General features: G+C 44.2%; 1 protein-coding gene across 3 annotated transcripts in view; it reads right to left on the reverse strand.

Moving 5' to 3' along the window:
- The window catches only part of DCAF8 (DDB1 and CUL4 associated factor 8), a 285,829-nt gene that overhangs the window by 255,361 nt on the left and 16,951 nt on the right, over positions 1–13,517 (reverse strand). For 2 of the 3 annotated variants that reach the window (XM_069217990.1, XM_069217991.1), the window contains 2 exons: positions 13,147–13,273; positions 1,507–2,174 (listed from right to left, as the gene is read on the reverse strand). In XM_069217990.1, the coding sequence (XP_069074091.1) occupies positions 1,507–2,174; positions 13,147–13,192 (714 nt within the window). In that variant the 5' untranslated portion in view covers positions 13,193–13,273. The remainder of the gene's footprint in view (positions 1–1,506; positions 2,175–13,146; positions 13,274–13,517) is intronic. The other variant, XM_069217992.1, reaches the window with a different exon arrangement.

Raw genomic sequence — 13,517 nt, forward strand, 5'->3', positions numbered from 1 at the left:
GCACCCGGCCACCCCTGCGCCGCTGAGGGTGAAATTTCTGTGTGGGCTTGTGTCCCCCCCGGTGCCCTACAAAACCCCCCTGGTCTGCCCTCCGAAGACGCGGGTACTTACCTGCTGGCAGACTGGAACAGGGGCACCCCCTTCTCTCCATTGAAGCCTATGCGTTTTGGGCACCACTTTTGAACTCTGCACCTGACCGGCCCTGAGCTGCTGGTGTGGTAACTTTGGGGTTGCTCTGAACCCCCAACGGTGGGCTACTTTGGACCAAGAACTGAACCCTGTAAGTGTCTTACTTACCTGGTAAAACTAACAAAAACTTACCTCCCCCAGGAACTGTGAAAATTGCACTAAGTGTCCACTTTTGAAATAGCTATTTGTGAATAACTTGAAAAGTATACATGCAATTGAAATGATTCAAAGTTCCTAATGTACTTACCTGCAATACCTTTCAAACAAGATATTACATGTTAAATTTGAACCTGTGGTTCTTAAAATAAACTAAGAAAAGATATTTTTCTATAACAAAACCTATTGGCTGGATTTGTCTCTGAGTGTGTGTACCTCATTTATTGTCTTGTGTATGTACAACAAATGCTTAACACTACTCCTTGGATAAGCCTACTGCTCGACCACACTACCACAAAATAGAGCATTAGTATTATCTCTTTTTGCCACTATCTTACCTCTAAGGGGAACCCTTGGACTCTGTGCATACTATTCCTTACTTTGAAATAGTGCATACAGAGCCAACTTCCTACACCATAATTTAGGTGACTCTACTCCTGCTTTGCTCACTCCTAGAATTTTAAATTCATCTCATCAATTTTACCTTCAGCACAAAGCGGATTGTCAGACCTCCTACTAGGCACTTCTCATGTTATCTTCCTGGGAATCACACACACACCCATCACACACTTACAAAATGGTCCACATAAGTACTCTATCACCAATTCCACATTGAAACTAATGTCCCACTGCCAGTGATATATCCATTCTAACATCCATCATCCTTTCCAATGTTGGACAATCTTGAAACAAATCACCAAAGTCTAGTCAATGCCAGAACCTTCTTTCGCAGATGATCACTGGAACAACAATGAATGGCAATCGAAATTCATTGACTTCTATTTTCTTCAATGCATTGAATAACAGCAGAAATGAAGAGAAAAGCATGCCACAGAGTACCACTCTATCACAGTTAAAATATGAAATAAACTAATTTAATGGCAAGCCACTACCTAACAAAATGGTAATAGAAAGGACAAGCACAGATGAAGATGAGTAACATTCTGCACTTACTGGATAAAAGTTACAAATACTTTTAGATTTGTGTTTCATGTGTTGGGCCTGCCAAACTAGAATATAAGACATAGTAATCTTCAGGTAAAAAAAAAATAATAATAATAAAAAGGGATGAGCATCTCACTTATTTCTAGACCTAAATATTAATGGCCATTTATACAGCAACATTGCCTCAATTAACTTAACTCAGCCTTCACCTCCTACCTGGAAGACATTGCTCTTATGTCCACTCTCAAACTCCAGGACCTTGTATTTCCTGATCCAGTCCCAAACAACAACCTTGAGGTCATCGCTGCCACTTGCCAGCCAAGTGCCACGCTGGTTGAAGTGCAAAGTGTTGACACAGCCGACATGTCCCTCTAAGCCATGCTGGAGTCGAAAACGTTGAACAAACCCTCTGGCACCACAGGCTTCATACACAAAACTTGGGTTAGTACCCATCTCTCTATCCCTCAAAGCACGTACTGCTCGCCAGCGAGGTCGAGGCAAAGAAGTAGTCTCTGAGGTCACCCAATTCTCCAGAGCCCGTTCATCATCTGATGAGTCTTGATCACGGTTGGCACGTTTACGCTGACCTCGTCTCCTAGTGCACTCTTCAAGATCCTCTTCCTCATCATCTGAGTGTGAAGCATCATTTCCCCGATTCTCATCATTGATAGAGTAGTGGCCTGTGTCATCCATGCTGTCAGAGTCCTTCTCTTCCACAGAGCTCTCCGTATCAGTATCATGGCTCTCTGCACTAGTGCGATTTGGAGCAGAGTCTTCACCAGTGAGACTCAGGCTAAGGTCAGAGGCCTCAACTTCAATGCCTGAAGAGGCTTCTTTTCCTTCTTCTGCCCCAGACATATCTTCTGGACTGCTAGAGCAGCTGCCTGTGATATACAAATAGAAAAATAAATCAGCCCACTATTACAATCCTAATAATTTCTCAAAGTATTTTTAAAATTGTGACTTTTCATACACACCATGCATGTTTAGTACTGCCACAACAAGCAGGAAGGTTTGATTGAAATAAAAAAACAAATCTCCAAAATGCTGATTATTCCACTACCAACAGAATACAGAGAAAACCTAATGACCTAGTAGGGCGAGAATACCAGGTTGTTTTAATATATGAAAGATGTAACAGACAGCTTAATACAACATCAATTAAATCATCTCTGAGCATAGGATCATACTGCAATGCCACTGGGCGAGTCAAATTCCTGCAGACCAAGAGAGTGCCATCAGATCATGTTCCTGTTCCCGAATGCAACAAATTACTAGTTACTGTGAACTGAGCTTTACAATCACCATTTTGGTCAAACAGTTCTTGAGGCAAGTCTTTGAAGATATTGTTTGGGCAAGGTTGATCGGCACACCCTCCACTGTTAACTTAATACTTAATAAAAATAAAACACCTGTAAGAGGTAAGCGAACCATTGTCACCAAATACAGTTTGTCTGACTGGTGATCAAAACCAATGATCCTGAAAGCACTGGGTAGGGGAAGGAATGTAATTTCTTCTTCCAGACAAAAGCAGCACTCGACAATGGGCAATGTTATCTTGGTGGTCGCCAGTAATGCTACATTATAAAGAATAACTTAAGTAAAGATCTGCCCAAAGGAGCCATAATGGCGGATTTAAATTTACCACAACAACCAGGAATCAAATAGAAAAGTAGAATAAGAACTGAAGAGGTTGGCTATGGAACTGTACCATGGCACACAGTTGAGGCAGCACCAGTGCACCATATCACAACAAATGCACTTTTCCCAGTGCTGGCACGTAGCTGCACCTGCAAAAGGAATAGTTTGTTAGTAAACACTGACCTGCAGCTGCTGCTCTGCCTTTTATTGTGCAAGCAGGCACTGGATTGCATTTGAAAGGTGGCGATGGGGAGAGAAAAGATCCACCTGCAGTCTGGGGCAGTAAGTAACCTCTCCAATCAAGGAGGAGCTTCACATTAAGAACAGTAGAAAAGATTAGAAGCTTCAGGATGAATTGGATGCATGGGTGACCCTGTGTGAACAATGTGCGTCCCCTGATGAGCTACACTTGGGTGCTGAGGGTACTGACTCCAATATGTAGAGGCATTGTCATCTCTTCTAGAACAGTCACTACTTGTATTTCTTTGCTGTTTCATTATTCTATTCTCAGATACTTGTCTCCTGATAACTGATATAGTAGATTAATGGTTGACCTTGTGCAATGTTCTACTGTACCCAATGTTAATCGTGCTGCATAGTTACTTCCCCAGTCTGTAAGGGCCTGTCTGAGTTCCTAAGGACTACCTCACACTCTTTTTCAAGTGGTGCATTGACTGTGCACCACTCCATAGCTACTTTGTCTCTGCATAATATTATAGAAGAGGGAGCAGAGGCAGAGAGTTTCTTCATTTGTTGGTAGCCACATCTTGGTGGAAATAATGGACGACGCTTGTGCACGTGTAGTGCCGGAGCAATCTGCATTACAGAAGAGGCAACTCAAATGTCTCCAGTCCCTACTGCAATACAAAGTAACCAGAGGGAGCATAAAGTGGGTGCTTGTGTCCAATGGGCCCGGCCTATCTTGGGTAATACGGCCCCAGGTCTGTTAACACTTGTGCTAATCAAAAAAGAAAGAGATTGCCTCCATTAAATAATTGTTTTCAAAGTTAACAAAAAATTTGCTGCTCTCCCTTTGTTAATGCTTTTCTAAACATATGTTCAAACCTAATGAATATTGAATTCAGATTTTTTTAAAAATGTTGTTGTGAAGTCTACGCACAGAGATAGCAGACCACTGAATGTATCCTCTAGCAGGCTTGTCTATGCAGGACATCATCCCATCATGTCAATTTTAAAACAAAAAGGACATTTGGTGGTAGAAGCTTCATAAGCAGAGTGGTTTAAAACACTCTTACTGAACCGCCAGCTATAAAAACGTTTAAACGTTTGAACGTTAGAAACGTTTTAAAGCAGCCGTGCATTACTCACATAATGCCGTTCGGGCCAGGAGAAGAAAAAATATTTAACCTCAAATTACAGTCCTCAAGCGTTAAGAGTTCTCATTTTGTTAATTTACGCACGGCAGGAACAGACATTTCAACATGAAAATGTTGGGGACATTATAAACAAATCTGTCACATACACCTCATTAATGTGCCAAATTTAGTGAAAGAATTTCTTAAGAACTGAAAACGAACTAAGAGTGGGTAGGATTCAGCTGTAACTGTTTCCATGCTGCGGTCTGGGCATTGCACAAGGAAGTTTGCAGTAATGAAAATGTCAAGGTTTCCGGAACACAACTGTGAGATTGGAGTAATCTGCATATGACAGGGGAGAGGCAGTATGAGATGGGGCAGTTTAAAGCTTAAAAGACAAGGTCAGCAACGTCAATAGTTGGAGGTAAGAATGTGTCTGGGAAATTAACAAAATCCCTTTAGCAATTTTTTTTCTTTTTTTTTTAAAGATAGGTTTATTGGCATTTTAAAGAGATTTAACTGTAAGTATTGCATTTTGCTTTGGTATATTTATACAGTGGTGAGCACTTGCAGCAAGTCGTTTTGACAGTTTTGAACAAATATAATATATTGCTCTTATCAAACATATATTTATCTCAATGGCAGTCTATTGATATTTTATTCAACAGTTATATTCAAGACCTCTATGAGAGGTCGGATTTGTCTAGCATCTTGTACTCAGGTGTGGAGCCATCATCTATCTAGATTCTAGAGCATAACCATGCCATATGGGGTTATTGTCTAGATTGATAAACTAAAACTCTACAAACTAAATAACAAGGTCCCTGTTACTTGTGATCTCTAGGGTCTCTAAACTAAATAGTCATCGCTAAGCTTTCAAAGACATCACTATCCTGAGTCGTGCTAGTGCCAAAGCCAAATCTATAAATCTGTTCCCTATTTTTTTAGAGGGTGTTCTAACCGACAGGCCAAGCAAGTAGACTTCCAAAGTGCCAGGGTTAGGTTAAGGTGCGCAATAACTGCAGCCCAATAGGCTGTTAAGAGTGGTACATCCCCAAACCATATGACCAAAATCAGCATCTAGAGCTCGGCATCTAGGGCAGGGGGTTCCCCTCCATATATGGTCTGAAGTCTACGGGGTGAGATACGTCCTGTGTATGGGATTGAACTGATTGAGTTTAAGGCGTGTATTCTGAGATACACGGGATGCATAAGCAATCACTGGTTCCCACTTAACCTCCACCCAAGTCTGCGTCCCAACAAGCCTTCAGGGAATGTAGTGGCCCACCCACCAATCCATTGAGCACCTTGTATAACCATGACACTAAGTAAGATCCTCCACCCATCTTAAGCATTGTCTGAAGTGCAGCACGGGTGGTTAGGCTCCTCTATTCCCTCCCACAATAGGTCCGAATAGCACAAATCATTGCTTTGTATCTCAAAAACTGATCCTGTGGGAGGTCAGTCCACTCCAAGAGATCTGCAAAAGATGACAATCTGCCACGCATATAAGCAGCCTCCCACAGAGGTCAACCACCGCCTCAATCCAGGGGCGCATTTGTCCCTGCGTAAAGCAGCGGGGGGTTCACCAAGTGGGAGCCCCACCAAAGGGATCTCAGGGGCTTAGGGGTTTCGCTAGGCGACTAGGGCCGCACCCAGGAGATCACCGGCCTGTGGACACTTGAGTCATGGTCAAAACAATCTGGCCAGCAACCTGTCTGTGTACTGACCGTCACCATCCCAGTCCAGCACCATCAGCCCAAAGATATTCAGCCAAAGCGCCAGCCATTGCAGCTCTGCCGCTATGTAATAGAGTTCAAAATCCGGAACTCACAATTCTCCCGCCACCCGGTGGAGGAAGAGAGTAGCCAGAGCAACCCTGTGACGCCCACCGTTCCATATCAGTTCCCTGAGAATTGTATCTAAGGACCTGAACCAATTCATCTGGATAGTTACTGGTAGATTAATAAAAAAATATAGGAGTCTTGGGAGCATAATCATCTTAGACAACAAGACTCATGCCATAAAGGGCAGATTAAGGGAGCGCCAAAAACCTACACAGGCCTAGAGGGAGCAGAGGACATTATCCAGGTTGCCCTCCATGATATCCACCTTGTCATGGTAAATTTGAATGGCAAGGTTTCTAAATGTACTGACTGCCCACTTAACATCCACTGGGCAGGTTGGGGTTGGGATATTACCCGCAACCACCAGGAACACGTGTCTTCCTCCTATTAAGGCGTAGCCCTGAGTATTGCCCAAACTCTTCCAGCACCTGAAGCGCCCAGGGTAGGGCCGTTCCCTATCCCTCATATAAATCAACAAGTCGTCTGCATACAACAATAGAATATGTTCCGTACCTCCTCTACATATCCCCTTACCATGACATTCCGTCCTAAGCCACGCTGCTAGCGGTTCCTTCGCTATGGCAAAAAGCAAGGGAGAGAGTGGACACCCTTGCCTGGATCCCCTGTGTATGTCATATACATCAGAAATCTGTCACCCAGTCTTGACTCTTGCCAATGGAGAAGCATATAGTAACCGAAACCACTTAATCCATGCTTCCCCTCGTCCCAGTTGATGCATACTAATTTCCAAATAATCCCATCTCACCATGTCAAAGGCCCTCTCGAGGTCACCCACACTACCAATGTGTTGGAATCAGTCAGGTGGGAATGACCGTACAGTATGGTGTAAAATCTGCTGAGATTTTGTAAGGTGTTCCGGGTAGGTATGAACCCGCACTGGTATTTGTGGATCAGGGTCTGCATATAAGGCAATAGTTTATTAGCCAGGACCTTACTCAAGATTTTAAAATCCGTGTTGAGCATAGAAAGAGGTCTAAAATCTGTAACCGCTGCGTTCCGATCAGTAGTCTTAGGGAGGGGGAACCACCAGGGCCTCCCTAACCATTGCGGGTAGAAGGCCCCGCTCACAGGCTTCTTTATACACTTCAACCTTCCTTGGAGCTAATGTGTCTACTGTCAGCTTATAAAACTACGGAGGAAGGCCGTCCGTCCCAGGGGTCTTGCAAGTCACTAATTCTTTAACAGCCAGTTTTATTTCACCCTCCATCACCGCCACGCCTAGTGGGGCCCTTTAGCAAAGGTAAGTACCTTGTCTAACAGAGAAAAGAGGATGGCGAAAATCCTCTAGAAGTGTGCTGCAATAATCAATTTTTAAGAAGACAAGGGAAAAATGTGGTATCTCGGTTCTGTCAAAGGAAAGATCCGGATGGACTCTTTGAGAGGTTAATTTTGAAATCTGGCTTCTGTGGCAGTGTTTATGAATGTTTCCATGTTAACTTCACTGTTAAGGAATACACAGAGCTAGCTCTCAAGGGTCATCGATAATTGAAAAGGAACAGTCAGAGAGGGAAAATAAACTGTTAAATAGCAAGTCTGTTACACCAAAAATGGGTAGTTTATACAGTAGGGTGCGATGGTTATCAGTAATCAGCAGTGACAAATGAAGAGAGAGATTAATAAAGTACAACAATGTACGATAATTTACTTAATGAGCAGGGGACATAAGGTTGCACACATGACACAAAACAGTTTTAGTAGAATAAAAAGATCAAGAACAGGATTGCGAGCAAGCCATTATATTGTGAGAAGTGAGGCAGTTTAACAGTAGTCGTTCAAGGATTTTAGAGTAGAAAGGAAGCAATGAGACACGATGGCAGAAGGCATGTGGAGAAGGGTCTGAGGTAGGAGTTAGTTTTTTGTTGTTTATTTTTAGTAGTAGCACAGCTGATGCAGATTTAAAACAAAATGGATTGGTGCCTGTGTTACAAGACTGGTGAAATAGAGGTCAGACATGATACGGTCACGCACTTTCGGGACTAGGCAAGCCGACAAAGAAGAAGGACCTTCTAGTGAGCTGAGAGAAGAGTAGAGAACAATCAGTATGAAGAACTGAACTCCGAGGAACAGGCAGCACTGAATTTGTAGACTTGTGGTGATCATATGCCTAAAGAGAACAATTGATGGGTGAGGGATAAACAGGATTTATTTCACCATAGACCAGAGGTTTTTAACCTTTTGAATTCTGTGGACCAGTCCAAATCCCCCCCCCCCAAATAAATCATTACTGGTATGCTGGGGCCTCAACTGAATAATTACTGGAATTCATGGATGTAGGAAGTTGGCTCTGTATGTGCTATTTCAAAGTAAGGAATAGCATGCACAGAGTCCAAGGGTTCCCCTTAGAGGTAAAATAGTGGTAAAAAGAGATAATACTAATGCTCTATTTTGTGGTAGTGTGGTCGAGCAGTAGGCTTATCCAAGGAGTAGTGTTAAGCATTTGTTGTACATACACATAGACAATAAATGAGGTACACACACTCAGAGACAAATCCAGCCAATAGGTTTTGTTATAGAAAAATATCTTTTCTTAGTTTATTTTAAGAACCACAGGTTCAAATTTAACATGTAATATCTTGTTTGAAAGGTATTGCAGGTAAGTACATTAGGAACTTTGAATCATTTCAATTGCATGTATACTTTTCAAGTTATTCACAAATAGTTACTTTAAAAGTGGACACAGTGCAATTTTCACAGTTCCTGGGGGAGGTAAGTTTTTGTTAGTTTTACCAGGTAAGTAAGACACTTACAGGGTTCAGTTCTTGGTCCAAGGTAGCCCACCGTTGGGGGTTCAGAGCAACCCCAAAGTTACCACACCAGCAGCTCAGGGCCGGTCAGGTGCAGAGTTCAAAGTGGTGCCCAAAACGCATAGGCTTCAATGGAGAGAAGGGGGTGCCCCGGTTCCAGTCTGCCAGCAGGTAAGTACCCGCGTCTTTGGAGGGCAGACCAGGGGGGTTTTGTAGGGCACCGGGGGGGACACAAGCCCACACAGAAATTTCACCCTCAGCGGCGCGGGGGCGGCCGGGTGCAGTGTTAGAACAAGCGTCGGGTTCGCAATGGAAGTCAATGAGAGATCAAGGGATCTCTTCAGCGCTGCAGGCAGGCAAGGGGGGGCTTCCTCTGGGAAACCTCCACTTGGGCAAGGGAGAGGGACTCCTGGGGGTCACTTCTGCAGTGAAAGTCCGGTCCTTCAGGTCCTGGGGGCTGCGGGTGCAGGGTCTTTTCCAGGCGTCGGGACTTAGGTTTCAGAGAGTCGCGGTCAGGGGAAGCCTCGGGATTCCCTCTGCAGGCGGCGCTGTGGGGGCTCAGGGGGGACGGATTTTGGTACTCACAGTTGTAGAGTAGTCCGGGGGTCCTCCCTGAGGTGTTGGTTCTCCACCAGCCGAGTCGGGGTCGCCGGGTGCAGTGTTGCAAGTCTCACGCTTCTTGCGGGGAGTTGCAGGGTTCTTTAAAGCTGCTCCTTGAAACAAAGTTGCAGTCTTTTTGGAGCAGGTCCGCTGTCCTCGGGAGTTTCTTGTCTTTTTCGAAGCAGGGCAGTCCTCAGAGGATTCAGAGGTCGCTGGTCCCTTGGAAGGCGTCGCTGGAGCAGAGTTCTTTGGAAGGCAGGAGACAGGCCGGTGAGTTTCTGGAGCCAAGGCAGTTGTTGTCTTCTGGTCTTCCTCTGCAGGGGTTTTCAGCTAGGCAGTCCTTCTTGTTGTTGTTGCAGGAATCTAATTTTCTAGGGTTCAGGGTAGCCCTTAAATACAAAATTTAAGGGCGTGTTTAGGTCTGGGGGGTTAGTAGCCAATGGCTACTAGCCCTGAGGGTGGGTACACCCTCTTTGTGCCTCCTCCCAAGGGGAGGGGGTCACATCCCTAATCCTATTGGGGAATTCTCCATCTGCAAGATGGAGGATTTCTAAAAGTTAGAGTCACTTCAGCTCAGGACACCTTAGGGGCTGTCCTGATTGGCCAGTGACTCCTCCTTGTTATTCTCATTATTTTCTCCGGCCTTGCCGCCAAAAGTGGGGGCCGTGGCCGGAGGGGGCGGGCAACTCCACTAGCTGGAGTGTCCTGCGGTGCTGGCACAAAGGGGTGAGCCTTTGAGGCTCACCGCCAGGTGTGACAGCTTCTGCCTGGGGGAGGTGTTAGCATCTCCACCCAGTGCAGGCTTTGTTACTGGCCTCAGAGTGACAAAGGCACTCTCCCCATGGGGCCAGCAACATGTCTCGGTTGTGGCAGGCTGCTGGAACCAGTCAGCCTACACAGATAGTCGGTTAAGGTTTCAGGGGGCACCTAAGGTGCCCTCTGTGGTGTATTTTACAATAAAATGTACACTGGCATCAGTGTGCATTTATTGTGCTGAGAAGTTTGATACCAAACTTCCCAGTTTTCAGTGTAGCCATTATGGTGCTGTGGAGTTCGTGTAAAACAGACTCCCAGACCATATACTCTTATGGCTACCCTGCACTTACAATGTCTAAGGTTTTGTTTAGACACTGTAGGGGCACAGTGCTCATGCACTGGTGCCCTCACCTATGGTATAGTGCACCCTGCCTTAGGGCTGTAAGGCCTGCTAGAGGGGTGACTTATCTATACCTGCATAGGCAGTGAGAGGCTGGCATGGCACCCTGAGGGGAGTGCCATGTCGACTTACTCGTTTTGTTCTCACCAGCACACACAAGCTGGCAAGCAGTGTGTCTGTGCTGAGTGAGGGGTCTCCAGGGTGGCATAAGACATGCTGCAGCCCTTAGAGACCTTCCTTGGCATCAGGGCCCTTGGTACCAGGGGTACCATTTACAAGGGACTTATCTGGATGCCAGGGTGTGCCAATTGTGGATACAAAAGTACAGGTTAGGGAAAGACCACTGGTGCTGGGGCCTGGTTAGCAGGCCTCAGCACACTTTCAATTCAAAACATAGCATCAGCAAAGGCAAAAAGTCAGGGGGTAACCATGCCAAGGAGGCATTTCCTTACAGGCGGTTTCGGAAGCCTTAATGAAACCGCAGAAGGGCTTAGCTTTCTAGCCATTTCGAGGTCAGGGATAATGCAATCATTGCCCAGGTCCACTTCAAAAATCACAGAGGGACTGCAGAACAGAAACCAATCTACTCAGATAAAAGTGTAGAGGTTTCCTCCACTTTGAGGGGGTGGGAGTTTAGGCTCTGGTCCTTCTGATCCTGAGAGAAATTGTGGTACATCATTTTGGCATCCTAGCAAACAAAGTTATGGAAGGAGGGCATTGTCAACTTATTTATGTATGTTCAGGCTGCACAAGACTTCCTAGAATCTAGAAATTAGGAAACTTGAGAAGTGTGTTCCTTGGGTTTCTCAACATATTTGATGAGAGCTCTGGGCCCGGCGTCGACGAGACAACAAACTGAGTACTTCAGGCAAGAGTGAATACTGTATTCTTTTTCTGTTCCCCTCCTTTCATTCCCTCCCTCACTGGGAGTCCTTTGATAACATTGTCAATAACGAACAAATTTAAACCTAAAAACACTGACCATGAGAATGGGTAGACATAACATACAATTAAACTGCCTTGGTCTTTGCCTAGACTGCAAGATTTTCTCTTCATTGCCTATTCATTTAGTTATGGTTCAATGTGGCTCAGTTCCCGTCGTACCCAAGAAAAGGTTCCTCTGGAATCGATGAGTAATCAATGCAAACTCTGGAAGCGAAATCAGAGAGCTGTGCAACTGGACCTGACTTTAAGGGGGAATCACTCTCAAGTGATCCTAGATTGAAGTTCATCACACAACCACAAGCCGCACTTCCACTACCATTATTTCATCACAAGTATGATGTATGCAAGGGTTAGTGTCTTCAATGTAGAGAAGCAATATGATGCCTTCCCATGGCAAATTTAGTGAGAACTTCTCCACTGCAAAAAAACATAATTACTAAAAATACGAAAAAGGCAGAGAAATTCAGAAAATCAAAGCAAAAAATAAAAACAGAAACCTCCTTGTGGGGTGGCACTTGAGATTAATATCTCCCCCGTTCTTGAGCGTATATACGAGACAGACAAAATAAAACAAGGAACGCCACCCGAAATTCCAAATTCATGCAGGCAATGGTCTTAGCGTTTGGAACACATCCAGCACTTTGTGCAGGAAAGCAGCTAAACCAAAACATAAATAGTGATAATAATAATGACCAATTCAACCAAGGCCACTGTCCTTTCAACATGACCACAAATACTTTCCCAGTTAAAAAAAAAAAAAAAGCAAATGCATAGGAAGAATATAAAACTACATCTATTTGGAAAATTGTCTGTATACCAGAATGCTGAGGCAGGACTCCCACTTCCTCACCTTTTCACTTGCCTATCTAAGTAAGAATAGGCTGTTTCACCTCTGAAGTGAGTTCCCAATCCCGAGAAATGGCTGACTCCACCAAAAGGTTCATCGCCTAGACCAATCAGTGGGAAGATTGGACACTGAGACTGGTGCAAGAGAACACAAACAGCAGAAGTAAAGTTTGCACTGCCCTGACCCTTCCCAAGAACAGAAACAAATAGGTTCTGTCAACCCAATTCACAATTAAGGCATGTGTCTTTGAAATTCATGTACAAAGCATGTGGGAAATGACTCCTCTGCAAAGCAATGCTGCTGGCAATTGCAGAATTTTCTTTTTTTTTAACACATGGTGAGAACACAGCTTGACTGAGCTACACGCTACATGTATGAACATAGGGAAAAACCTGCTGAAGGTCTTCAGAGACAAATGCAGTCAGACAATTTTTTTAACTACATGCTTTTGTCCTATTAGGCCATATTTATCAGAGAATATGCCTACAAGACTGAATCAACAATAAATAGTTTTGCCATAGTTTTTGTGGCCATGAGACAGTAATGCATTTGTGCGGCACAAACCCCTGTTATCAGTTCTCCCTTGGCCCATCAAAGCCACCATGAGTAGATGACCTTGGCGGATTATTAAGTGCATCTTAACAAGAGTGTTTTCATTGGCTGGCAACAAGCATGAACAGCGAGGGCAGGCTACATTTTATTTTAAAGCTCACGTAGCACCACTACCAAAAGTTCTTACCGTTAGCTAATTCTGTCTTTTCATCAGCACTGACTTTATCCGACATCTTGAGAAGACTTGTTCCTTTTTATCCCACTTCGGAAACAAAATCAAGCATTCATGTTGTTTCGGAGCTTAAATAGTTTATCTGCCAGATTTAAATAGTAATATTGGTTAGACTATGATTGTGGTGCTAATAGTGTGTGCTTAACAAAACAGCTCTTACAAATACATATCAGAATAAACAGAGACACGTTTTGCTTAAAAGCTCTGAATTTTCTAACTGCCAAACTAATATATTTGACACATAATACCCAACTTCCAAACAAAAGCTCTTGGGTCAAGTTGAAACAGAGGGACCAGCTGCAAAGGGGACCACCTAATCAAGCAAT

Source organism: Pleurodeles waltl, chromosome 12 (assembly GCF_031143425.1).
Source record: "Pleurodeles waltl isolate 20211129_DDA chromosome 12, aPleWal1.hap1.20221129, whole genome shotgun sequence".
NCBI lineage: Eukaryota > Metazoa > Chordata > Amphibia > Caudata > Salamandridae > Pleurodeles > Pleurodeles waltl.